Here is a 26853-nt window from a genome sequence, read left to right as displayed (position 1 = left end):
CAGCCGCTCCATAGAAACAGCGATTTCAATGGCTTTCTGTAGTGAGATTACTCTCAGGATAACAGATGTTTTTGTGTTGTTTCACTGTGTAGATCACAAACAAGTCTGTCACGAATGGTGCCATTAAGCATGTCTCCAAATTCACAATATCCTGCAAGTCTTTTAAGCACTGCAACAGATTATGGAATTGACTCCCGCTCCTTTTGGTTTCTTTTATAGAACCTAAAGCACTCTGCAATCATCAGTTTAGATGAAAAATATGTTTGCAAAATTTCCACAATTTGCTTGTACATTTTAGCGTCTGGTTTATGAGGTTGCATAAGATTCTGGGGGCAATTAAAAGTTTTCCTCCCATCACGCTCAGGGAAGTGGGCACCATAATGTCTTCATCTATTTTGTTCACCAGCGCAAAATACTCAAAACACTCACTATAAGAGCTCCATTTCTCCACATTCTCATGAAAAGTCTCAATGCTGCCAACCACTCCTGTCATTTTTACTCATACAAGTTTCCTGTATGCTTATTTTGCAACCTTGCTTCCAGCAGCTACTTTGGTTTTCTTATTTACCCAAAGCATTCATTTGAGCTTCAGTCTGTCATTTACTACAGCAGCTCTCGAATCTGTTTCTCAGAGGTTCTTCTACTCATGCCCGCACTAGCCAACTGATTTTCCCCATAGGCAGCAATGCCCACGTGAAAAGTTTCCCCTTTTCTGACTGTTTAAACTTCTTCCGAATGGTTTCGCAAGCACGCATCCGTTAACCTTGTCGCCAATTTTGTCAGGTATTTGGAGGGTGACACTCAGAAACTCTCAATAAACCAACTGCAACTTAGTGGCGGCGTGCGCACTCTCTCATTCCTGCTGTTTCTGTCGCCCGCTGGGCGGCACAATGGTAAAGCGGTTCACACAGCTGCCTCACAGCACCAGGGACCCAGGTTCGATTCCCGACTTGGGTCACCGTCTGTGCGGAGTCTGCATGTTCTCCCCGTGTCTTTCCTCCAGGTGCTCCAGCTCAACTCCCACAGTCCGAAAGACGTGCTGTTTGGGTGAATTGGTCATGTTAAATTCTTCCTCAGTGTACCTGAACAGGCGCCAGCCGGAGTGTGGCGACTAGGGGATTTTCACAGTAACTTCATTGCAGTGTTAATGCAAGACTGACTACTTGTGACACTGATAAATAAACTTTAAAGCGTTTTACATCGGATTGCAGCACTTGCGTACATACATTACGACAGGAGGACTTTACATTAAGACAAAAGGGACAAGTATATAACACACACAAATAGGTACTTGTAACTCTAAGCCCGAAGCCTGGCTCAGGGGAGAATCTGAGGAAAAGTCAGCATCCTCTCCTTCCACCTACTCACCGCTCCCCCCAGAGTTTCCTTCCGGGTCAACCACTGACATTTAGTTCCGGGTCCCCGGCAATATGGCGGGTTCTGTTCAATAGTCGCGGTGTTTGTTCAGGGAGTGGAAAACAGCAGCATCGGGGCGAACCCGTCGGGAGCGGGAGGGGAAAAATAAACCGCGGCCCCTCGGCTATGGAGCGAGAACAACCTTTCCGCTAACGGCCAGCGGACGGGGGGAAGTTTCAGCGCTCGCTCGGGGCCGGTGGGATTCGTGAGCCGAAAATGGCCCCGGTTCAGGTGGAGAGTTCGCAGCTGGTGTCTGCCGGTGGCCCGACCTCTGCCCCGGCCGCTGCAGTCACGGCAGCCGTGGCCGCCAGCCCCGGCGTCCGCCTCAGCATGTTGATCGACTTTCTCCTCCAGAGGACCTACCATGAGATTACGGTGCTGGCTGACCTGTAAGTAGGAGAATATAGGAACCCAAGGAAGTCCAGAATGAGTTGACTCCCTCCATCTGCTTGCACTCACCTTCCCAGCCCGCTTGTTAAACACTCGGTTTAATGGTTATTATAACTTAGAAACCAATTTTATCAACTTTTTAATGTAACTATCCCTTTTATATTCACCTGTGGATACTGTGCAATCTCTATGTCTGATCCCGAAAGCACTGTTCGGCATCTCTTGTAGCCTTACTGAGTTTACTGGTTGGGTACTCCTGCCTGTAATATGTAAGCTATATATTTCTGAAATTTAGCAGTATCTTTGCGCTGAGCAATAGTGCGACAATTGATGTTGTGAATTGGAGAGTGAAATACTGCATTCCAAATTTATTTTTAGACTTCCAAAAATTCTTTTGAAACTTCTGCTTGCTCAGCTATGACATTTTGAGTTTCAAAATGTTGATTGAGAACAGAACTACACGACTGACTAATCACACACTCATCTGACAGGTCCACATACCAGAAAATAAGCAGGAATTTTCTACTAAGCCAATGTAGTTTATTTCCCTGAGAGCGGCTCTTTCAATAGTGGCTGTGGCTGAATTGAGGATCTTTCCTGTTGATTACTGGCTGAGAAAATTGGGGGAATCCCTGAGTTTCTTTGTTATATTTGATAAAAAGGTTCTTTTTATGTGTTTTTTATAAATAGAGATGTAGAGAACAAAAACAAGGCAGTTATGATGAACTTTTGATGATTTGGTCTCAACTGGAGTGTTGTCTCTAATTCTCGGTGCCACACTAGGATGGATGAGGAGACACTGGAGAGGGTGAACAGAAAAGATTAACTAGAATGGTTCTGGGGACAAGGAACTTCAATTATGTGGGTGATTAGAGAAGCTGGTATCATTATGCTCATTGAAGAGAAGTTTGAAAACTTTGATAGAGGTGTTCTGGGCAGAGTAATTCGGGGGAGAACTATTTCTGATTTATCAGCGCTACTTAATGGATGTAGTTCTGAAGTATTGTAATTGTGTTTATAACAGATTTCATACACCACGTTTTTAGATTGCCCACCGCTTGTTTCAGTTCAATTGTAACATATTTTACATTGCAAATCTGAAAGCTCTTAATATAAAATGTCATCTAACTGACCTGCCTTCGAGCCTATGAGCTGGTAGAAAGTACTGTGTTGTCATGTTTATGTCTGTGATGCTATTTTCATAGTGCCCTAACTGAAATTGCTCACTGTTAGAATGTATCTTTAATGTACTCTCCAATTTTGTTTTAATGTGTTAGTAAAGCTATCCTGGGGGCAAGTGCTTTTCTGTTGTTATCTGCCTTTTGTGATTTGCACTTGAGGAGCAACAATCATTTAGACAGCAACCTAATTTTAAAGAACTATAGCAGATAGTTACTGCTTATTCTAAAAAGCCTATAACAACATTGCACTCCTGAGTTAGCAACATCCCTGAGAAAGACAGTATTAAGAAGATTTTAGTACATGTCCAACTCTTTTGTGCTTTATTTTTTTCTTAACGGGTGGAAGAAGGACAGTGATTGGATGTAAACCTAGAACTGCAATAGGTTGAAGTGCCTCCACAGATATCGGTGCTAACACTGAAGAGAGTATATCATAGCGACGAGGTACTATTAACTATGCAGCCCATTGTGCTGTGAACATTGTTTAGCCTAAACCTCCCCTAAATATCTTCCTGCAAGATTCTCTTGTTAATTCTGCTTACTTTGCTGATCCTTCATTCCCTTGAGTCAAGAATTGTTGTCCTGCTTCAGGTATGCCCAAATAGAACCTTTGCTGTTCACTCTAGTGTCTTCAGCCATCCATGTACATAATCCATACGTAACCAGCCCAACAGAGCCAGGCATTGACTCATATATTTATATCTAAACTTGTATCAAAAAAATCCAATAATTGTGGCATTACAGGGAGTGCATAATTAGTTAGTTAATAGCTAAGATTGATGTAGCAGTGCAACATCCTACAGAATCTTGAACACAGCTCATCAAGGTACAGGTATGAAGGACTCTCATTTAATATACACAATCTGAAAATGTATTTTCTAAATACATTGGCCATGATTTAAACTTTATTTTATTCTGGTAGTATTGCCAGAAGCCTTCTGTAAGATTATATTTTAAAAACAAATTAAGTTTGTCCTAAGTAAAACATTTGCAGAGCTTTCACTTTCACTAGTAAGTAACTGATCTTTTTGTTTTTAGGCTGCCTCGAAAAACAGACATGGAACGGTAAGTAACTTTTCAGGGTTTTTTCACGTATTCCATGTCATTTTTAAAAAAATGCTGCTTTTGTATTTTTTTTAATAAGAGTCAATAGACAATTCTAACAAGCTATCTGAGTATGTGTCTACAGATTCTACGTTATTTTATAGTGGTTGATTCTTAGGGCCCTATTTTACCATTTTGATTAGAAGTGCTGGGCGGACTTGAAACTGGGAGTGTTTCAGATCAGTTTCAGATTGGTCTGAGGCGCCCCCATATGCACACTGCCTGCAAAAATATCAGCGAGTCCGAATCGCGCTGTACAAGCCTGTGGGTGGGGCATAATGCACCCGGATCCCTCCAGCTCCGATCGCAACTGCGCATGTGCAGAAAAAAAAGATAGAATGCTGCTCCCCTGCCACATCCCTCCCGGGCCGGATAATGCCTTCCCCTGACCCCCACCGACATTCCCCCACTCCCCCAACATTACTGGCTCCCTTATTTCCCCCCCACACCCCCGCCAACCAGACCGATCACGGCCCCTCCCCCCACTGATCTCCGGCAGAGTGGCAGCGGACCCCCCTTCCCCCTCACTGATCTCCGGATGAGTGGCACCGGACCTCCCTCCCACCCCCCCTTCCCCCACTGATCACAGGCAGAGGGGCAGTGGACTCCCCCTTTACCCCCCCACTGATCACAGGCAGTGTGGCAGTGGACCCCCCCTCCCCACGAACCAATCTCAAGCAGAGAGCCGTCGGACGCTCGGCACTTACCTCCTCACTGAGGGAGCACCCGAATCGGACTTATATGGAGCATGTTTGTTTCACGCTGATTCCGGACGGGTGAACGTGGTGGTAAAAGGGGAAGTACCGGTAAAGTTGGGCGTGCAGCCCGTTAAGTCAATTTAAATGCATGCAAATGCATTTAAATGGCTGTCGTGCCCGTTTTGGGCCATTTTCGGGCCTTGATAAAGGCTAACTGACGCGGAGGCAGGCGAGGATCGCGCTACTCACCTCACGTCTGACTTTGCCAAGTTTTCGTGCCTGAAAATGGGCGCAACGCGATGGTAAAATTGGGCCCTTAATGTCCTCTGAAATGGCCTAGCAAGTCACTCACTTCAAAGGCAATTAGGGATGGGCAACAAATGCTTTGCCAACGACGTACATCTCATAAAAGAATTTAAAGTATCATGTTGTCAATTGATGGAACCTGTTATTATTTTATTAATTGAACTCATAATTTACTTGCAAGTAACAACAGTACTGTACCAATGTGGGTTTTCACTATCGGACATAAGCTACTGGTTAGGAGGAAGGTCGCTTTTAGTTGTTTTGTGATCCCGAGGCTTCATCCTGTATTCAGAATACTGCACAAGGACTCCCCAGTGGCTCAGTCAATTATCTGTTAAACCATTTCAGATTAAGATGGTCCCAGATTAATTGGTGATTTTGCTGTGTTAGCTAATCTCAGCAGGGTTGGCAATAGGAGAGCTTCAATTGGTTTCACAATTCTTGAGTTAGGGAGGGGAAAATCAGGTTTGTGCTCCTCTTCTCACCTTTGTGGCATTGGCAGGTATGGATGGTAGGGAACGACAGGAGCTAACTCAGGGTCTGATTTTTCTTCCTACTCTCTCTTGCTCAAAATGCTTGCCAATATTCACTGCCGAAACAATGAAAAATGACGGTGAGTACTTAGGCAAAGTATTGGATTGCACTGGCACCCATAAAGATTGGGAAATGGTTGATATGTAACATAAAACATATGGAGTAAATTTACATTGCATATCTGCTTTCGACCAATGCTGTTTTAGAGACTGTGCAGCTTACTGCAAGTTTCTAATGACAGAAACATTGTCCTGTAATGTTATGGTATGAGTTGAATTGTGAAAGCTAAAAATCACAGTGCAGTTGCTCTTTTTGGTCTTGTTACAAAATAATTAAGTTGGACCTCAAATGCAGCATGTTTTGATAACCTTTCTTGCTGGACCTGCTGGAATTACTGTTCTCATGGCTCTCTGCTGTCTATTTGGATTCAAACCCTGACTGTGCATATTTAAATTTCCCCTTCATAGATTGGTGTCATTGCTGAAATGACTGAGAGCAACTGCTGAAAATAGCACACCGGCTTGCTTTGTCATCTTTCTATATGCACTTATTGATCACCCCTTTGTCAAATGGTTCCCCCTGGCCAATGTGTCTGTTTGTTCCTTTCTGCAAAGTACACCTGCTTGGTGATCTTTTTCTGAGTAAGATTCTCTATACAGGACTTGTGAATAGGAGACTTCTGGCAAGCCAGTATTTGTTGCCCTGAGTTTATTGAATCACATGTCTAGAGTGGAGTCCAGCAAACCAGTGCAAAAGATAAAGCATTTGCAATTACAATCTTCAACCAGAAGTGCCAAATGGATCACCCATTTCTGCCCCAGCAACACCACTCTTCAGCCAGTTCAATTCATTCCACATGATATCAAGAAATGGCCAAAGGCACTGGATACTACAAAGGCTATGACGATGATCTGACAATAATACTTGCACTCCAGACTTTGCCGCACCCCTAGCCACACCTTTCCACTGGCATTTACCCAGTAATGTGGAAAGTGATCCAAGTATGTCCTGTACACACAAAGTAGAACAAATCCAACCATTAACGCCCATTAGTCTGCTCTTGGTCTAAAGTAATGGAATTTTAAAAATTATTTGTTCATGGGATGTGGACATCGCGGGATGTGGACATCGCTGGCTGGGCCAGCATTTATTGCCCCAGGCCAATCCCCCAGGACATTTAAGAGTCAACCACATTGCTGTGATCTGGAGTCAGGACGATAGATTTCCTTACCCAAAGGACATTAGTGGGTTTTTACAACAATCAACAATGGTTTCATGGTCATCATTAAAGTTAAAGTTTATTTAGTCACAAGTAAATTACATTAACACTACAATGATGTTACTGTGAAAATCCCCTAGACTTCCAGATTTTCATTGAATTCAAATTTCACCATTTGCTGTGGTGGGATTTGAACCCGGGCCCCAGAACAGTATCCTGGGTCTCTGGATTACTAGTCCAGCAGCAATACCATTACGCCACCACCTCCTTTGTTCATTAGCAGAGCTATTAAGTGGCGTTTGTTTAGCAATAACCTGCTCACTGGCGTTCAGTTTGGTTCCGCCACTCAGCTCCTGACCTCATTACAGCCTTGGTTCAAACGTGGACAAAAGAGCTGAAGTTCAGAGTTGAGGAGAGATTGACTGACATCCAGGCTGCAGTTGACCAAGTGTGGCGTCAAGGAGCCCGAGCAAAACTGGAGTCAATAGAAATCAGGGAGAAAACTCTTCACTAGTTGGACTCACAACTAGCACAAAGGACGATGGTTGTGGTTGTTGGAGGTCAATCATCTAATTTCCAAGAAATCACTGCAAGAGTTCCTCAGGATCGTGTCCTCTGCCCAACCATCTTTTGTTGCTTCATTGATGACCTTCCTTCCATCATAAGGTCAGAAGCGAGGATGTTTGCTGACGCTGATGATTGCATGATGTTCAGCACTATTCGTGACTCCTCAGACACTGAAGCAGTCCACGTCCAAATGCAGCAAGACCTGGAAATATCCAGGCTTGTGCTGACAAGTGACAAGTAAAATTCATGCAGGCAATGACCATCCCGAAAAAGAAAGAAGCTAACCATTGCCCCTTGACATTCAATGGCATTACCATTGCTGAATCCCTCAATATCAACATCCTGGGGGGTCATCATTGACCAGAAACTCAACTGGGCTAGCGATATAAATACTGTGGCTACAGGAGAAGTAAGAAGTCTCACAACACCAGGTTAAAGTCCAACAGGTTTATTTGGCAGCACTAGCTTTCGGAGTCTCAGGCTCCTTCATCAGGTGAGTGGGAGTTGTGTTCACAAACAGGTCATATACAGACACAAACTCAATTTACAAGATAATGGTTGGAATGCGAGTCTTTCCAGGTAATCAAGTCTTAAAGGTACAGACAATGTGAGTGGAGAGAGGGTTAAGCACAGGTTAAAGAGATGTGTATTGTCTCCAGCCAGGACTTTAACCTGGTGTTGTGAGACTTCTAACTTGCTTACCCCATTCCAACGCCGGCATCTCCACATCATAGCTACAAGAGCAGGTCAGTGGCTAGGAATCTTGTGGCGAGTAACTTGCCTCCTGACTCCCTACAGTCTATATATAATTTACAAGGCATAAGTCAGGAGTGTGATGGAATGCTTTTCCCTTGCCTGGGTGAATGCAGTTCCAGGAACACTCAAGAAACTTGACACCATTCGGGACAAAGCAGCCCACTTGATTTGCACCCCACCCACAAACATTCACTTCCTCCACTGTTGACGAACAGTGGCAGCAGTGTGTACCATCTACATGATGCACTACAAGAACTCACAAAGCTCCATAGACAGCACCTTCCAAAGCCCTGACCACCACCACTAGAAGGATAAGGGCAGCAGATACATGGGAACACCATTACCTCGAAGTTCATCTCCAAGCCACCCACCATCCTGAGTTGGAAATATGTGGCTGTTCCTTCACTAAAGCAGTTCAAAAAGGCAGCTCACCAACAACTTCTTGAGAGCAATTAGACATGTGAAATAAATGTTGGGCCAGCCAGTGAAGCCCACGTCCCTTGAATTAATTTTTAAAAATGTTTGGGAGAGGAGTCCCGTATAAGCCAGGCCACATGGGATGATAAAACATTAGCGAGCCAATTACATTTTACTCTAGCAGTTTCAGTGGCCACTTCCAAGTACTGACCCTCCATTTACCAGCTTCACTGAATGTAACTCTGCTAATTTTTCATGAGTTACTAGTCCACTACCTTAAGCACTTGACTACTGCTCAGCAATACAGTTTGCAAGATTAGAGGTGATTATTGAAATAGGTAGCGAAAGGCTGATGCAGTGTTCGACTGCTTTAAATCCTCAATGTGTGGTGTTACAGAATGATCTGAAACTAATCTTGTCTCTTTATTATGAGAGACATGGAGTGGTTGCTACACAACTCTCCACAAAAGAGAAGTAACTACCAGAGTTACTGTTGATTTGCGTATTGACAGTATTGTTTGATGCATAGTAGCAAGTTGCTTAACTTGCTATTATAGAATTTAATGTACTTTTAAAAAATAACATACAGTTGGTTTAAAAATCCAGGAAGGGATATTGCGAGTTAATTTTCTACTTGTATGAAAGACATGCTTTATTCTTGTAAGTGGTGAAATTTGAAAAAACGTAAGTATATTTGCTTCTTTTCACAGAAAAATTGAAATTGTTCAGTTTGCTAGTCGAACACGTCAACTCTTTGTTCGTCTGCTAGCATTGGTGAAATGGGCAAGTAATGCTGGAAAGGTGGAAAAATGTGCGGTAAGAATGCTAAGATCCAATTATTACTAGATGGATGTTTACCTTAAAGTAGGGAGACTCAGATGTGGCTTTTTAATGGTTATTTTGCCTGAATTTACTCAGTGTGTTTTGTTCACTGAGTATCACATGTAGAAGATCACAATTTTTCAAAATGTTTGGATGCATATTTTGTATGTCACAAGTTAATGTCCATTGAAATTTAGATTTTCTTTAATAACAGCCAAACGATCTTTGCTGATCTTAGAGTGATCCCAAAGAGTCCAAAGATGTGAAGGTTAGGTGGATTGATCAATGTGCAGGGTTATGAGGTTACGGCAGGGATTGGGCCTAGGCAGGGTGCTCTTTCAGAGGGTTGGTACAGACTCGATGAACTGAATGGACTCTTTTGCTCTGTAGAGATTCTATGAATTGTCTCAATCTTTGCACCAGGATCCAGTTGCTCTAAGTAAGCTTGGCTCAGCTGGTAGAAGGTTCATTGTTATAGCTTCAAGCTCCAGAAATTGAATGCACAATTGAGGGTGTAGTGTTGCGTTGTCCAAGGTGCCATCTTTCAACTGAGTCATTAAACCAATATTTAAGATCACATTGCACTTTGAAGAAAAGCAGGGAAATCCTGGGGATAGGGCCTAGGTAAGATATTCTGGCAGAGAGTTGATGCAGACTTGATGGGCCGAATGGCCTCTTCTGTATTGTAGGGCTTCAATGACTCTCTCATCTTGTTTCAGTGAATATTTGTCCTTCAAACAGAGTTACCCATAACAGGCTCATTGATCATTCAATTCATTGCTGTTGTGGAACCTTGCTGTTTACAAATTAGCAGTGACATTTACTTGTATAATAATGACAAGCAGATCAAAAGTCATTGATCCATGTAAGTTAACAACACTTCTAATAAGGTACTATATAAATACGAGCCTGGCTTTTGCCTCCTTGGCTGAGAATACATTTTGGGTCCTTTTTGTTATCCTCCTCTAGCACTCTATAACCAACCTGAATAAAATGTGAGAGAAAATTTTGGGTGACTGAGTCTCCAATTAAATTTGCTGCCATGGGAATGTGAAGTTTCAAATTCCAGGTTCTGACTGTTTTGAGTTAATATCTTTATACCAGATTATTGTCTGCTCTGAAAAGAATTTTGGTAAAATGAACGTGTATTACATAAGGTACTGTCAATTAGTTTTACATTTTTAGTCTATTGCAAAAAGTTTGATCATTGAGATATTTAAAAGCTTTCAATATTAAAATTAGTTATGTAAGTTTGGGTGTGGGGATAACGAGTGAAAATGACAATTAAGCACTCTTCTTCAAGAGTTTCTGTTTGTGTGCCAACCAATCTTCCAAAGTTAGCAGTTACAAGTGATGGCTTGGTCCTAGTCACAATGTAATATGAGATGGCACAACATTTCTTTTATCCCTGTTTTCTGAGAATTAAAGCTTCACTTACTTGCAAGGATATTGGCCAATACATACACTTTCAAGTGGGCAGTATCTTGGTGAATCTTTTTACTCGTCTTCTCTCAAGTTTAACTGGGATGCAACTTGTTTGGATATCAAAAGAATTTTCAAGTTCCATACTTCCTTACTGGAGACTACTTCAGGCAAACCCAATTAATTGTATTTCTGAGTGACTTCAGACATCGTTGGATTCAATGGGAGCAGCTCCTTATTTCAGATTTGTTAATATTTGTGGACGGCTCGGTAGCACAGTGGTTAGCGCTGCTGCTTCACAGTGCCAGGGACCCAGGTTCGATTCCTGGCTTGGGTCAGTACCTGTGTGGAGTTTGCACGTTCTCCCCGTGCCTGCGTGGGTTTCCTCCGAGTGCTCCAGTTTCCTCCCACATTCTGAAAGACGTGCTGGTAAGGTGCATTGACCCGAACAGGCGCCGGACTGTGGCGACTAGGGGATTTTCACAGTAGCTTCATTGCAGTGTAAATGTAAACCTTGCTTGTGACAAATAAATGAAAAGCTTACTGACTTATTTTCAATGTTATGCAATTTCATTGCACATCATAACTAATTTTTTTTCTTTTTTTGCATGTAGATGATATCAAATTTCCTGGATCAGCAGGCATTCATCTTTGTGGACACTGCTGATCGAATGGCATCATTAGCAAGAGATGCTTTGGTTCATGCACGCCTGCCAAGCTTTGCAATTCCATTTGCAATTGATGTTCTAACTACAGGGTCATACCCTCGCTTGCCTACTTGTATTCGGGTGAGCTACTGGCCTACAATCATAAGAACAGAATTGTGATTTATTTATTATAGTGAAGTTCTTTTGTGTTGTAACTCATTTGTTTTGAACTCTGATTTGCTTTTAATTAGCCAACTTTTTTTTTTCTGTTCATAAGCTAAGGATATTTTTAACTGAGCTGTACAAATTGGCTTGACTTCAGAATAAGGAAGGATTTTGATAGACTGAAAAGGGAAAAACTGTTTCCACTGAGTGAATTTGTAACAGTGGATATAAATTTAGAACAGCACTAAAAGAATGAAGGGGGAGATTATAAATATTTTTGTACATGTTTTTGGAGATTAAGCACCCTAACAGAAACCCCAGTGAAAGCAGAATCTTTGATTTTACCAGAACAGTAAATGAATAGTTGAAAAAGGAAAAAAAAAGCAACAACAGGGAATGGACCAAAGTGCAAAGCTCTGGACAATAAAATTCCATGATGTTGGGAGAAATGACAGCTAACTAAATAAATAATCAATTCCTCTGCAGAGCTAACCTATTCAGTAAAATTAATGGGTGATGCATATTTTGGCAGAATTAATGTACGGTCATTTCATGTAGTTGTATGCAGAGGAACAATATTTTATGTAAACTAACTTAAGTGATGACACTTTTGTGGGCATTTATATTTGCATATACAACAAACTAATTTTTAACATTTATATCGAAGATTGAATTGTAAATGCTAGAACGTGACTTCTAATTAAATTATGATCATTTCTGAAATTTATATTGCTCATATTGTCAACAGGATAAAATCATTCCTCCAAATCCAATAACAAAAAGTGAGAAACAATCCACACTTCATCAGCTTAATCAGATTCTAAGACACCGGCTAGTGACAACAGACCTGCCTCCACAACTGGCAAACCTTACTGTTGGTAAGAATTTTGTATGGTTCGGTCAAATCATGTGGTACAAGTGTAGAAGAACCATAGACAGAAGGCAGAGAGTTGGGATAAAAGGTTCTTTCTCAGAATGGCAACCGGTGACAAGTGGTGTCCCGCAGGGTTCAGTGTTGGGGCCACAGCTGTTCTCTTTATATATTAACGATCTAGATGACGGGACTGGGAGCATTCTGGCCAAGTTTGCCGATGATACAAAGATAGGTGGAGGGGCAGGTAGTATTGAGGAGGTGGAGAGGCTGCAGAAAGATTTAGACAGTTTAGGAGAGTGGTCCAAGAAGTGGCTGATGAAATTCAACGTGGGCAAGTGCGAGGTCGTACACTTTGGAAAAAAGAATAGAGGCATGGACTATTTTCTAAACGGTGACAAAATTCATAATGCTAAAGTGCAAAGGGACTTGGGAGTCCTAGTCCAGGATTCTCTAAAGGTAAACTTGCAGGTTGAGTCCGTAATTAAGAAAGCAAATGTAATGTTGTCATTTATCTCAAGAGGCTTGGAATACAAAAGCAGGGATGTACTTCTGAGGCTTTATAAAGCACTGGTTAGGCCCCATTTGGAGTACTGTGAGCAATTTTGGGCCCCACACCTCAGGAAGGACATACTGGCACTGGAGCGGGTCCAGCGGAGATTCACACGGATGATCCCAGGAATGGTAGGCCTGACATACGATGAACGTCTGAGGATCGTGGGATTATATTCATTGGAGTTTAGGAGGTTGAGGGGAGATCTGATAGAAACTTACAAGATAATGAACGGCTTAGATAGGATGGACGTAGGGAAGTTGTTTCCATTAACAGGGGAGACTAGGACGCGGGGGCACAGCCTTAGAATAAAAGGGAGTCACTTTAGAACAGAGATGAGGAGAAATTTCTTCAGCCAGAGAGTGGTGGGTCTGTGGAATTCATTGCCACAGAGGGCTGTGGAGGCCGAGACGTTGAGCGTCTTCAAGACAGAAATTGATAAATTCTTGATTTCTCGAGGAATTAAGGGCTATGGGGAGAGAGCGGGTAAATGGAGTTGAAATCAACCATGATTGAATGGTGGAGTGGACTCGATGGGCCGAATGGCCTTACTTCCGCTCCTATGTCTTATGGTCTTATGGTCTTATTGCTGTAGGCAGCCAAAACTGTTGGTCTTTAAGTCCTTAAATGTTTGTAAAGTTCTGTCTTGTGTCAATGAAAGTACCATTGTAAAATGCAACGTGACCGTAAGCATTATCTCATATTTAATAATGTTTGATTGAAGAAAGTTTCTGTTTTTAAGCTATTAATGAAACTGCAGTTTACATTGTGAAATAGTAGGAATTTTTCAAAATTTTCAAATTCCTGTCCTTTCTGTAAAGCCAATGGACGTGTGAAATTCCGCGTTGAAGGTGAATTTGAAGCCACACTTACGGTGATGGGCGATGATCCTGAAATTCCCTGGCGGCTACTCAAACTGGAAATTCTAGTGGAAGATAAGGAAACGGGAGGTAATTTGTGCTCCAGAATGAGTCAAAAATATGCACTAAAAGTAGTCTATCAATAGCAGCTTTACACTAAAACGCAGTCTGGAACATCTCCATTACTTGCTAATGATTTTCATGGTCTTGTTGTTCTCCATTCCAGTAAAATTAGACAATTATCTGGTACCTAACCAACATATCACTCTTTAGAAACAATGAGTTTTGCAAATAAGCCAATATAATTTAGATGCAAAGCATTGTAATTCATTTTTTATTCTATGCTTGTATCTGCTGGAAAGCCTCCTAGTCTGTTTAAAGTTTATTTATTAGTTACAAGTAAGGCTTCCATTAACAATGAAGTTACTGTGAAATTCCCCCAGTCGCCACACTCCGGCACCTGTTCGGGTTAATGCACCTAACCAGCACACCTTTCAGACTGTGGGAGGAAACCAGTGCACCCGGAGAAACCCACGCAGACATGGGGAGAGCGTGCAACTCCGCACAGACAGTGACCCAAGCGGGAATCGAACCCGAGTCCCTGGCGCTGTGAGGCAGCAGTGTTTGCAGTTCAGCAACCCACCTTCTGTGGTTTAGATTTTGTGAAACAAAAGTTAGTCCTTATTTTTCTGTCTGGTTGGTGCTGGTTTCAATAATTAATGTAAAATTTCCTTGGTGAACAACCATTCTGCTTCTCTTCCAGTGTCAGTATCTATAGTTTTCAAAATTTATGTTTTAATTATTTCCTTTGCACAATTGTTTCCTTTGTCTGGAGATTATCTACCAATTTTAAAATTGATCATTTTAGTTAAACGCCAAACTCATACTGATTGGATGCTTGTTGGTGACATTGTAAGTGATAGTCTGTTGTATACCACAAAAAGTGATTTGGCATTTGATTTATTTTTCTCGAGGTTAAATGCTTTATTGCTGTTAGACATTGTATTTCATTGTATTGTCATTGTATCTCATAGATTAGACTTTACTTTCTGAAATGTTTTTGAACATTCACAGCATTAGGACTTGAAGCAAACCACAATGAGCTCAAATGGTTTTAATAACTTTAATTTCTCATGCCATTTCAAAAACTTCAGCTAGCTTTAATTTTGATGCAATGTCTGTCTAGTAGTTTTTAATGTTTCTTAAATTGCTATTTCAGATGGTCGTGCTCTGGTCCATAGTATGCAGGCTAACTTCATTCACCGGCTGGTGCAGTCCAGACTGTTTGCTGATGAGAAACCTCTGCAAGACATGTACAACTGTTTACGTATCCAAATTCTTAAGGAAAAATGAGTTACGTGCTTGTCACCAAACATTGTTAATATTGATGTAATATGAATTGGTGAAAGTTGATAACAATTAAACCTTTCAAACTTTCATGAAGTGACTACTAATGTTCACCCTATGTAATGACATCTGTCCACTAATACTGATCACAGTTGTTTCAAAGAAGGTTACAATCTTGTGTACCAGAAGTAACACATAGACAAGTTTATACAAATTCATTTTTAAAAAAAAGTATATTTGCATGACTGTGTCTTTTCCAAAAACATTGACAACTATTCAGCAATTTTGCAGGGATTTGTGTTTATTTTGTTGTCTGCATTGAGCTCTTCTGTTTCAATGCAGTTACTGAATTGAACACACAAATGCATTAACTTCTGACTTATCCCTCAATGGTCGGTGACTTTACAGGTACCATAGCATTAGTTGACTTGACAGGTGTATTCTCTTTAGCGTTTTTTTATTAGATTCAAAATTTGCACATTTTTATAGTGTGATCAGCGAATCTTTGTAAACTGTAAAACTAATATAATTCAATTGACTTCATAGACGACAAATAGGAATGTTGTATTTATAAAACTCAAATTTGAGATATCCGTATCTGCAGTTGTCATTTCATGGTCCTCCTTGTTTCTCTACTCCCCTCTTTTTTGAAATGCTGTGTTCCCATTAGTTGATCATTATTGTACACAAACCTGTGATATTTGTACAAATATAGTATGACTCTTTTCTTAGTATTACTAAATATGAGAGTATTGAGATATTGCACCTTTATTCCACGCCCCCTCCACTATGTTATCTTTTTATTGTTAGTGTTCCTTAACCTTTGATCTCAGATTCATTCTGTTTGTCACTGCAATTGGAAGTTTTACACTCACAGGCACAAATGCTAATACGTGAACGTTGGGGCGATCTTGTTCAAGTCGAGCGGTATCAACCTGGAAAGAGCCTGACTTTGGTTGTTTGGAAGTGAGTAAATCATACTTGTGTTATAGATGTTGCAAAATAAGGTTTCCAGGAGACAATGGAATGAATTACTAGGTACAAACAAGAAAACATTGAGATAATTAAGCCTGATTTTAAAAAATAATAATTTCTAGTCACTGAATTAGGTCGGAGTAATGCATAAAATCTTAACTGAAAAGGTACGAAGTAGTTAATGAACTATTGTTAAAATGTTGGCCTGAATTCTACAGCTATTCACACCAGCAGGATCTTCTGGTCCGGCTGACAGCACACCCCCACCACGGGTTTCCTGGTGGTGTGGGGTGTAGCCAATGGGAAATCCCATTGACAGCAGCGGGACCAGAAGATCTGATCTGATCACAGGCGAACGGTGTGCATCTCCCGTCGAGGGAATCACATCGTGGGGAGGCCAGAGAATGCCCCCATCTCTGTTATATTTTTGCTCATCATTTGTTACCGATGGGATAGAGGGAACGACTGAAAATCTCTGCCCCTTTCGCAACTGTCGGTGAATTTTTTGAGAGGAAGATATGTGTATGGTTTTTTTAAATAAATCCTGAAGGTCATTTGAATAACCATCAGCAAACGTTTTGTGGGTTTAAAGAAAGAAAGAAGATTGTTTAACTACACCCTCTTAAAATCTAATATTACAGCACCCACTCAGTCACAATCAAGTGAAATACAGTTGGAGTTAATGGTGCACGTTCAAAAGTTATGTAGAAGAGAAATAATTTGTATTTTGTGTGGTTGTTTTGTTTCGGAGAAGGTATGGTGCAGGATTGATGGAAGATTGTCTTTACGCTTGAAATGCAGCTCAGGTAAATTCAGCAGCCGAAGTTGTATTTCAGGGTTGCACACGGGACTTTCTAGAAGTGATAGTCTTTCTGTAGGTCACAAAGTCACTCATAGGAGGTTAGTTGCTGTTTTGGTGGACTTGAAAATGAAACAGGTTTTTAAGAGATGTTACAGCTTTCAGATTTTTCTCAGACATAGATTATACTGCCTTTTTTCTGTGTATTTTCTGCAGACAGCATTTAAAAATTGAAAAGGGGAGAGACCACCCCACCAGATCACCCCTCAGAGTTATAATTTCTTTGCCAAATGTAGTGATATTTTTAAGATTGATTCGCCACATCCTACTGTATTGTTTTAAGACAATCTTGATGAGTTAAGACAATTATTTTCCTTCAAAAGACTCATTTTTGTTTTATTCGTTTGTGGGACATGGGCATCGCTGGCTGGTCAGCATTTATTACCTATCCCTAGTTGCCCTTGGAGGTGAGTTGCGAATCAACCAGATTGCTATGGCTCTGGAGCCACATGTAGGCCAGACCAGGTGAGGGCGGCAGATTTTCTTCCCCAAACCAAATGGGCTTTTTCGACAATCGACAATGGTTTCATGGTCATCAGTAGGTTTTTAATTACAGATATCTTTTAGTGAATTAAAATTTCACCATCTGCCATGGTGGGATTTGAACCCGAGTCCCCAGAACGTTGGTTGAATTTCTGAATTAATAGTCTAGTGATAATACCACCAAACCTTCCCTTAAATTCAGGAATGCCTTCTGAGGCTCTTTAAGATATATGTAATTAACACTTTTTGTTTGGAATGTCCATTTTTCTGCCTTGAGGCGTAGTCAGACTGTGGTGCAGTTTCATGAATGTGAGATTAGGTCAGCTGTGACTCTCTGTCACAGCACATTTTCTTTTAAAATGGACAAAGTCAATTCAAAAGATTCCACACTGGATAAAGTGCACATTTTAATAGTTATAAATGTGCCATGCATTTACTTGACATGATGGATTATTTGGATAAATTGGGTAGTGCTGGTTACAAACTGGAAGTGCACTTCCCGCTAACTTAGATGGACTAATAAGCTAATCAATGCTTCAGTTGCTTTTATTTATTTAAGGAAACCTTGCACGGTTGATCAGTATTCATGCCCTGCTTTGTTTTCACTTATATATACAGTGTAGCTGATGTCATTAGCGTTTGTGCCTCTCTAAATTGGTTACCGTATATACTCGGGTTATGGTCAATCTCGATTAAAAGTTGACCCTCAATTTGTGGCCAAAAAATCAAATTTTTCATTTATCATGTACAAGTTGATGCCTGACTTTTAGCCAAAAAATGCAAACTCCTTGTACTTGCTGATGAAGTCAAACTTGCCCTGGTTTCAACCCCACATAACTATTGTTCCTGTAAATGTCGCCACCCCTACCCTTTGGCTAAAAAATTTAGTTTTAGAAACTTGACTTTTATGAGTATATATGGTAATCATTAGACAGGCTTGATACAGGAATTTTGTTTTCTCCAGTATATGTTTATGAATGATCATCAGTGCCAAGAAATTTCATGTGTTCTAGCAGCTTGACTCAATGCTCAACTTTAACCTCAGTCAACTGCTTATCAGGTCAGATCCCACTCTGGGGACTTGAGCATATAATCTATGGCAAAGGTTCCCAGTTTTTCTTTTTGTTGCACTCTGGAGAAACAGTTGGAATGAAATTGGTCTTCAATAGTACCGCAAAATGGACTATTTTGCTAATTAGCAGCCTCGGTGTGTTAGCTTTTATTGGTAGAGGGATTGAGTTTCGGAGCCATGAGGTCATGCTGCAGCTGTACAAAACTCTGGTGCGGCCGCACTTGGAGTATTGCGTACAGTTCTGGTCGCCGCATTATAGGAAGGATGTGGAAGCATTGGAAAGGATGCAGAGGAGATTTACCAGGATGTTGCCTGGTATGGTGGGAAGGTCTTATGAGGAAAGGCTGAGGGGCTTGAGGCTGTTTTCGTTAGAGAGAAGAAGGTTAAGAGGTGACTTAATAGAGGCATATAAGATGATCAGAGGATTAGATAGGGTGGACAGTGAGCCTTTTTCCTCGGATGGTGATGGCTAGCATGAGGGGACATAGCTTTAAATTGAGGGGTGATAGATATAGGACAGATGTCAGAGGTAGGTTCTTTACTCAGAGAGTAGTAAGGGTGTGGGGGAATGCCCTGCCTGCAACAGTAGTGGACTCACCAACATTAAGGGCATTTAAATGGTCATTGGATAAACATATGCATGATATTGGAATAGTGTAGGTTAGATGGGGTTTAGATTGGTTTCACAGGTCGGTGCAACATCGAGGGCCGAAGGGCCTGTACTGCGCTGTAATGTTCTATGTTAAGCTAAAATGGGCCCCATGTATTTTTCTATTCATGAAAATGGACAAGATCAGCCGTGATGCAAAATGTGCTGCCGATTTTGCTGTGTGGCTCACTTTGCACTACTGTCTTTAACTAATTTCACCTGCACATCTATGTTCTTGCTAAGAACAAGAGGATTTATTTTCTCAGCTTCCAAAACATATTGCTTAAGACAGAAAGCAAGCAAATAGCACAGTATCATCCATATGCAACTGCCTGAACATGCACATAAAATGACAATGACTTACCTTTATTTCAGTGAGTCATATGAGCCCTTTTTGTGGTGCATAATTTGTGAAATCTCAGTTTACTTTTGGAACGTGAGTTAGTCTCTATATTCAAGCTGCTTCTATACCTGCTTTTGATGTGAAGAAAATACCATGTCTAACATACACGCACTGAGACAAACTGGACATATATTTCTCATTCCCTCAAATCAGGGAACTAAGGGCTGGAATAGGCCATTTACCTTCAGTTCCACCATTCAATGAAATTATAACACCTCTGTGATTGCACAACGTATATCCACTTTTGTCACGTATACATTTAATACCTTTGGTTAACTAAAATCCATCAGTCTTAGTTATCAATTTAACAATTGGTCTAGCACCAGCAGCCATTTGCAGAAGAGAGTTCCAAACTTTTATTACTCTGTGTGTATCAAATCAAAGAATTATTTCCAATTTTCATTCCTGAAAGAACCCCAATATGCACTAACAGTGGAAATAATTTCTCTTGGTTGGCTTTACTGTTCCCCTTATTTTCTTGAAAAGTTTGATTAAATTACGCCTTAAACTCTGAATTTGTGTAATCTCTCCTTCCAACTGTAATTCTGAGTGTGGTGCCCAGAACAACTCTCAATGTTCCAGGTGTAGGCCAAATTGGGCTTTGTGTAGCTGAAGCATGACGACTTCCCCCTTGTATCCTAGTCCTCTAGGTATAGAGACCAACATTCCATTAATGTTTTTGATTATTTTCTGTACCTGCTTTATTCAGCCGTGCAATATGAGCATTGCTGGCAAGGCCAGCATTTGGAGCCCATTCATAATTGTCCTTGAGAAATAATCTACATACCTGGACTCCTAACATCTCTTTTTGAATTGTGGACCAGAATTGATCAAGAGGCATGACCTTAAAATTGTGTCTCTGGACAGTCCCCAGCATTGTCAATCAAATTTTCCACAAAGTCTATTGAAAACTGATTTCAATCACGGAACAAATTTTTGCAGTTTGTTTGTTTCTTTTATATAGCTGCTGATTTCATGCTTAGGCAATTTTTTTGTCTTTTAACTTTATTATACAGTCCATCACAACTGCAGGTAATTTTAGAGATACAGTTAGTGTCTTGCATCACAATATGTACTCCATAACAATAAGCTTTTTGGCAATGTTTTATATTTTATCATGAATCATGATAATGTTACAGGTTTTAACTTTACTGAAACATGTTAAGTTCATTAAGTCTAACAAATATGTCAGTTAAATAGTCTAGTAAAATCTGGGAGTGCATGGAAACAATGGTGAAATGTTGACTTAGAGTTGACCAAAAATATACTTGTCCCTTCATTTGCAAGTTCTTGCCAAAATAAAACTAGGGGGCAGCTTTTAAAATTCTTTGTTTACGTTAACTTAACAAAAGAAAACTCATGGTTTTGATTCCCCCTCATTGAGGGAAGGATTTTTGGCTACCAATCATGTTAGTTTGCATGGTTTCATGCTATCCTAAGCAAGAATTTCAGCACAAACAACACATTATAGTCAAAGATTTTTATCAGAACCACGAAATGCAAATCCTGTCCAAGTTGGAAATGTCCTATTGTTCTTTTTCCCACTCAACTCATCTCTGCTACTTGGCAAACCTTCATTTCATACTTCAAAAATCCACTCCAGTTCTTCACATTATCAACCATTAAATATCATAGTCATGTTGGCTCAATAGCTGGAGCTTGGTTTTTTGGAAGACATCAATTTGAAAGTTTGGGTCAGTGCAAATATCTATATTCAGGCAAGCATTACCTGATCTAGTAACAGACTGATGTTGTAAGAAGATGCTGGTTACCTGGTGAGTACCTGCAACTGCACAAATATAGCCTCACTGCACTTTTCTGTTTTACTATGGCAGCCTGTAACGCAAAGTTCTAATTTTCAAAGAAACTGAGACAAAGGATAAATCAAAAAAAAATTATAAAGCAACACAATCTCCAAAAGGACAGCCTTAGCAGAGCACAGATATTTGAGTTCTTGCTCATTACTAAACTGCTGGACTAATCAAATCCATCTCTGGTGTATAACTAATTATTGTAAACATTACCTTTTGAATATAATGTTAAGTGCACTCAGTCTCTAAAATTTAATAAAGTGCAGACTTTTAATGCACTTTCTCTGGCTATGTTGGCTTCCATTCTTGGCCAACCTGTTCTCCTTAAGCCAGTAAGAAGTTTAACAACACCAGGTTAAAGTCCAACAGGTTTATTTGGTAGCTACCAAATAAACCTGTTGGACTTTAACCTGGTGTTGTTAAACTTCTTGCTGTGTTTACCCCAGTCCAACGCCGGCATCTCCACATCATGACTCCTTAAGCCATCCATAGATCAGGAATCATTGACTCAAGCTGACCCTGCCTTGCTGAGGAGAGGTTATGCCATATTTCCAAAGAGGTGTTCAACCAAGGCCTTACTTCAACTAAAACCCAGAAATACTCCCTTATTTCATTGCTGTTTTGGGAAGCTTTTTGTTCATATTTGCCTTCATTACAGCAATAGATACACTTAAAAGTTCACAAATTCAATTATTTTTCTTTGTTAAGATCACATTCTGACTGCAGTTTAGCTGTAGCGGCTACTTATCAAGCATCTAATTTTTGGATCTTAGCCATTATATAAGATGATTGATAAGGTAATACTTTGTATGATTCTGATGAATGGTCACAGACCTGAAATGTTAACTCTGTTTCTCTCTTACAGATGCTGCTAGATCTGCTGAGTATTTCCAGCACCTTCTGTTTTTACTTCAGTTTTCTATAATTAACTGGTTGGTTTTGTTTGTTTCTAGCCAACAAGTCTTGGGGAGAAAGACCGGCAGTGCTTCTATACACAAGGTCTTGATAAAGATCGATGAGAGTGACTGTTCAAAACCCTTACAGATATCTCATGATCCCCCATTACCAGCTTGCGATTCTAAATTAATAGAACGTGCAATGAAGGTAAAAGGATGTTCATTTACATGTCTACAAATTCCTGTTCATTTTCCAGCTTGGGTCTTCTGGTGCTCCAGTACATATTATAAATATTCCCTTTGATATCATGCAATATATATTACTGTGATTATTTTATATTTCATTTGTGTCATCAACACATGAAAACTTATTTATTGTGGTAACAGTTACACCTTTTGAGGAAAATCTGCGTTTAAATGAAAATTACCTGGTGATTAAATGTAGTATATGGTAATATTGTTTACTTTATTAATACTGTGTGTAAAAGTTCTTCAGGATTGTTTTTACTACATATTTGTGTTTTAGTGAATTGGAAGGAAGTTGTGTGGAAGGGTTTTAAATATTTTTGGTGTCAAGAACCCCAACATTTTTCAGTCTGGCTCTTGAGTTGATGATGCAATGCTCCTTACCACACAGTTGCAGTGGTTAGCACTGCTGCCTCACAGCGCCAGGGACCCAGGTTTGATTCCCGGCTTGGGTCACTGTCTGTATGGAGAGTTTGCACATTCTCCCCGTGTCTGCGTTCGTTTCCTCCAGGGCTCCGGTTTCCTCCCACAGTCTAAAGATGTGCGGGTTAGGTGGATTGGCCATGATTAATTGACCCTAGTGTCAGGGGGACTAGCTAGGGGTTATGGGGATAGGGTCTGGATGGGATTGTGGTCAGTGCAGACTCGATGGGCCAAATGGCCTCCTTCTGCACTGTAGGATTCTATGATTATGGGCATGATTATTTCCTCCTATATCTTGCTGCCACCTGAGCTGTTCCTGTTCCTTTAGTGGCCTGTTGAAGTGCTGTTAGTAGGAACTTTGGAGAGCCTCCTTGACAAGGAAATACTGCTTTGTCTAAAAAGAGTTTTAGTGATTTGGGGGGAAAAAGATCCAGTGATATTTAACAAAAAAAGTAACACATTCGAAGGTTTTAATTTTCGGTTACTTGTGTGAAGAGCAGCTTCTTTTGAATCATTTGTAATTGTATTGAAGTTAAATAGACTTTAGCAAGTGAATTGTTATACAGTAAGCAGTATGGTGTTGATGTTTCTAATGTCAATGTTGCCGTTTCCACAGGTTGACCACCTATCGGTGGAGAAGCTTTTGATCGACAGTGTCCATGCACGTTCCGATCAGAAACTGCAGGAACTGAAAGCCATTCTCAAGAGCTACAACCAAAATGATAACTGTATGTTGAACAATGTGTTGTTTTTAAAAAAAACACTCCGTTTATTGTTTCACAGCATTACCCTTTCATAGATTTGAGCTAAGTTATTGTTTTCCTGCATGACTGGAGCCTTCTGCAAATTTCTGCCGTGTTCTGTGAATTTGTTGAATGTGAAAGGGATGGAATTTGATGAACACTTGCAAAGTTGTGTGAAAATGCTTTGATGACTACTCAACTGTGGACAGATAGACGGATGAGAATATCCATATTGTCTGTTCAAACATTACAAGATAGGAACCTAGACTGTGAAAATAATGAAGAGGAAGAGAACCAAAGGAATATTATGAATCGTGATTTTATGTTCACTTTTATTTTGCTCTACCCGCACAGCCTTTATAGAGACAGCCTTGCCTACACTGGTTATTCCTATCTTAGAACCTTGTGGTCGAAGTGAGTGTCTTCACATTTTTGTGGATCTGCATTCTGGAATGTTCCAACCGATGTTATATGGAATTGGTAGGTGCAATCTGTAAGTGATCTGTGAACTTGAACACAAAATTTTAAGATGCTGAGGTTTTCTTTGTCGAGTGGTGGGTTCTAAGCAGCTGTAATATAAAACATGTGATGGGAATTTTATGTTGCCTGTTGGCACGCGCACGGGGTGGGGGGGAGGGCAATGTGGTGACGGCTGTTGCAGTGGAAATGAAAATTTAATGTCATGCCATGGGTGCCATTCCTGTGCCATGATCCGCGAGAGGGAAGGTATTTGGAGGCCTACCGCCAATGTGACATTTGAGGTCCTTATGTGGCTAATTCCTGGCCATTTAAGGGTCTTCAACTGCTGTCACCAGGATTTTGGCTGCACTTGGACGGTGCTCGACAGCTTTCATTGCGCAAGCTGGTGACAGGTAAAGGCGGGAGAGCGTCTCCTTTATAGGTTCCCTATGCCCATTGGAGGCCCCACATCCATGGTCTATTCACCACCTCATTTCCCTCCCCTCTTGCCCTGTCTGCCTCAGGTGCCCCACTTCTCACACCCACCCTGTAGGGGCCCGCCAGCTTGGTAAGAGCCTCCCACCTACCTTCGCATCCAGCACTGTTGGCAATCACCTTTGGGGACTGGTGCACTTCTGGTGACACTGATAAGACCAGACAGCTGCTGGTAATTTGATTGGCCAGCAGCTCTCTGAGGCAGGAACATTTCTCTCACAATAGTCAATTAGGATCCATCCACTGGTTCAGAATTAAAACCAGACTCATAAAGTCTGCTTGGGATCGTATAAAGTACAATATTTTCCAAATAAGAAAACTTGATTTAGCATCCGTGCAAGAGTTTATAAAAAAATTCCCAATGCTTGTTTCAGACAGAAGTTCATTATTTCGGTGACAAAAAATATTTAACTGGCACAAGTTTCAATGACGTTAAATTTTGGAATTGGGTGTATAATTTAAAGGAGGTCAATTATCTGAAATATCTGGTAGATGAGCTTCATCTCATTGATCGGCCTGGAAGTTGCTTGTGGCGTATTAAGTGCACAGCACTTCGGCACAGTGGCACAGTGATTCGCATTGCTGCCTCACAGTGCCAGGGACACGGGTTTGATTCTGGCCTTGGGTAGCTGTCTATGTGGAGATTACATGTTCTCCCCATGTCTGCGTGAATTTCCTCTGGGTGCTCTGGTTTCCTCCCACAGTCTGAAAGACATGCTGGTTAGGTGCATTGACCATGCTAAATTCTCCCTCAGTGTACCCGAACAGGCGCTGGAATGTGGCGACTAGGAGATTTTTACAGTAACTTCATCGCAGTGTTAATGTAAGCCTACTTGTGACACTAATAAAAACTTTAAACTTTAACTTTAAGCTGTGTTAACATTTCATAACTGACAATAATTGCCATGGACTTCCAACAGTGATGCCGAACTTTCAACAGCGATGTGTCGTATCTTTGCAGTGTTATAAGCTGTAAAATAAAACATAGAAGTCACATCTTTATCACAAAGATTTTAATGGTCTGTGCTGCAATCTAGAAATTTTGTTGTGAAGATGCCACTATAGGTAACTTAGATTTCACATCAAACACAGCAGGAATTAAATCAGCAAACATGGTAAGCTTGAGGCATGTATATAAAATGTTACATCAATTCAAAATTGTGTTGATGTTGCATCCCCATTCTCCCATGTGTTATCCTATGCTGGGTAAATTCTTTGTGTTTTGTTGGTCTTTTAATATTGTGTTGCTATTTTTCTTAATCAGACCAAACTACGTTAGATGATATTGAAAAGTCCATCAATGATGAGATGAAGCGAATTATTCCTTGGCTTCAACAGCTGAAGTAAGTATGGAATACCATTTTTGTTCCAGGGTAATAAAAGGGAGGAAATAAGAACCAGCTTAGAAAAGAAATAAAAAGCCAACCTTTCACATTTATCCTGTCAAATCTGGGCAATATTTCAAATGTACCCTTGATTTCAAGAAAAAATTTCCCTCCAGGTTTTGGCTTGGACAACAAAGATGCAAGCAGTCTATGAAACACCTTCCCACAGTCTGCAGTGAGACGTTACATCTTTCAAACTTTTCCTCTCATCCAGTTGGAAACCTCTCAAAACACAAACTATTCATCAAGCTAACACGTCTTCCTCAGTATTATATTGTAAGTTTATTTCATTGATAAAGCATTCTTTAGTTGGAGCTAAGTTGTTTACAAAATCATTTAGAGGTCTCGAATGTTTAGCATCTAGCAGTCATCAGTTGTGTTATTATTTGTAAAAGATATATTTTTAGTGCGATTTAAGTATTTCCTTCGCTGGATTGCATTTCTAACTTTTGCTTGATCAGATGAAGGGTCACAGACAGTAATTTGGTTTCTCTCCACCGATGTTCTCCGATCTGTTGAGTAGTTTCTATTTTTACTTATGTTTACTCAGTTCCAAATCACCCTCGTTACCCACCTATTCCAGACCTGACATACTTCCAGGACTCTCTTAATGTTATTTCTAACTTCTTGTACAAATTCAAGCAAGCAAGCACAATTAAAAATCACCTTCCCTCAACTG

General features: G+C 40.6%; 1 protein-coding gene across 1 annotated transcript in view; it reads left to right on the top strand.

Moving 5' to 3' along the window:
* Nucleotides 1-1489: 1489 nt before the first annotated feature.
* Nucleotides 1490-26853, top strand: part of med14 (mediator complex subunit 14) — a 72989-nt gene continuing 47625 nt past the window's right edge. The window contains exons 1-13 of the mRNA XM_078232587.1: nucleotides 1490-1805; nucleotides 4026-4052; nucleotides 9299-9404; nucleotides 11447-11620; nucleotides 12393-12522; nucleotides 13890-14018; nucleotides 15148-15255; nucleotides 16109-16241; nucleotides 22481-22631; nucleotides 23709-23820; nucleotides 24190-24315; nucleotides 26054-26132; nucleotides 26291-26450. Coding sequence (XP_078088713.1) covers nucleotides 1633-1805; nucleotides 4026-4052; nucleotides 9299-9404; nucleotides 11447-11620; nucleotides 12393-12522; nucleotides 13890-14018; nucleotides 15148-15255; nucleotides 16109-16241; nucleotides 22481-22631; nucleotides 23709-23820; nucleotides 24190-24315; nucleotides 26054-26132; nucleotides 26291-26450 — 1608 coding nt within the window. The 5' untranslated portion in view covers nucleotides 1490-1632. The remainder of the gene's footprint in view (nucleotides 1806-4025; nucleotides 4053-9298; nucleotides 9405-11446; nucleotides 11621-12392; nucleotides 12523-13889; nucleotides 14019-15147; nucleotides 15256-16108; nucleotides 16242-22480; nucleotides 22632-23708; nucleotides 23821-24189; nucleotides 24316-26053; nucleotides 26133-26290; nucleotides 26451-26853) is intronic.

This window comes from Mustelus asterias, chromosome 17 (assembly GCF_964213995.1).
Source record: "Mustelus asterias chromosome 17, sMusAst1.hap1.1, whole genome shotgun sequence".
Lineage (NCBI taxonomy): Eukaryota > Metazoa > Chordata > Chondrichthyes > Carcharhiniformes > Triakidae > Mustelus > Mustelus asterias.
The sequence above is the reverse complement of the archived record's forward strand: the minus strand, read 5'-3'. Positions and strand labels throughout refer to the sequence as shown.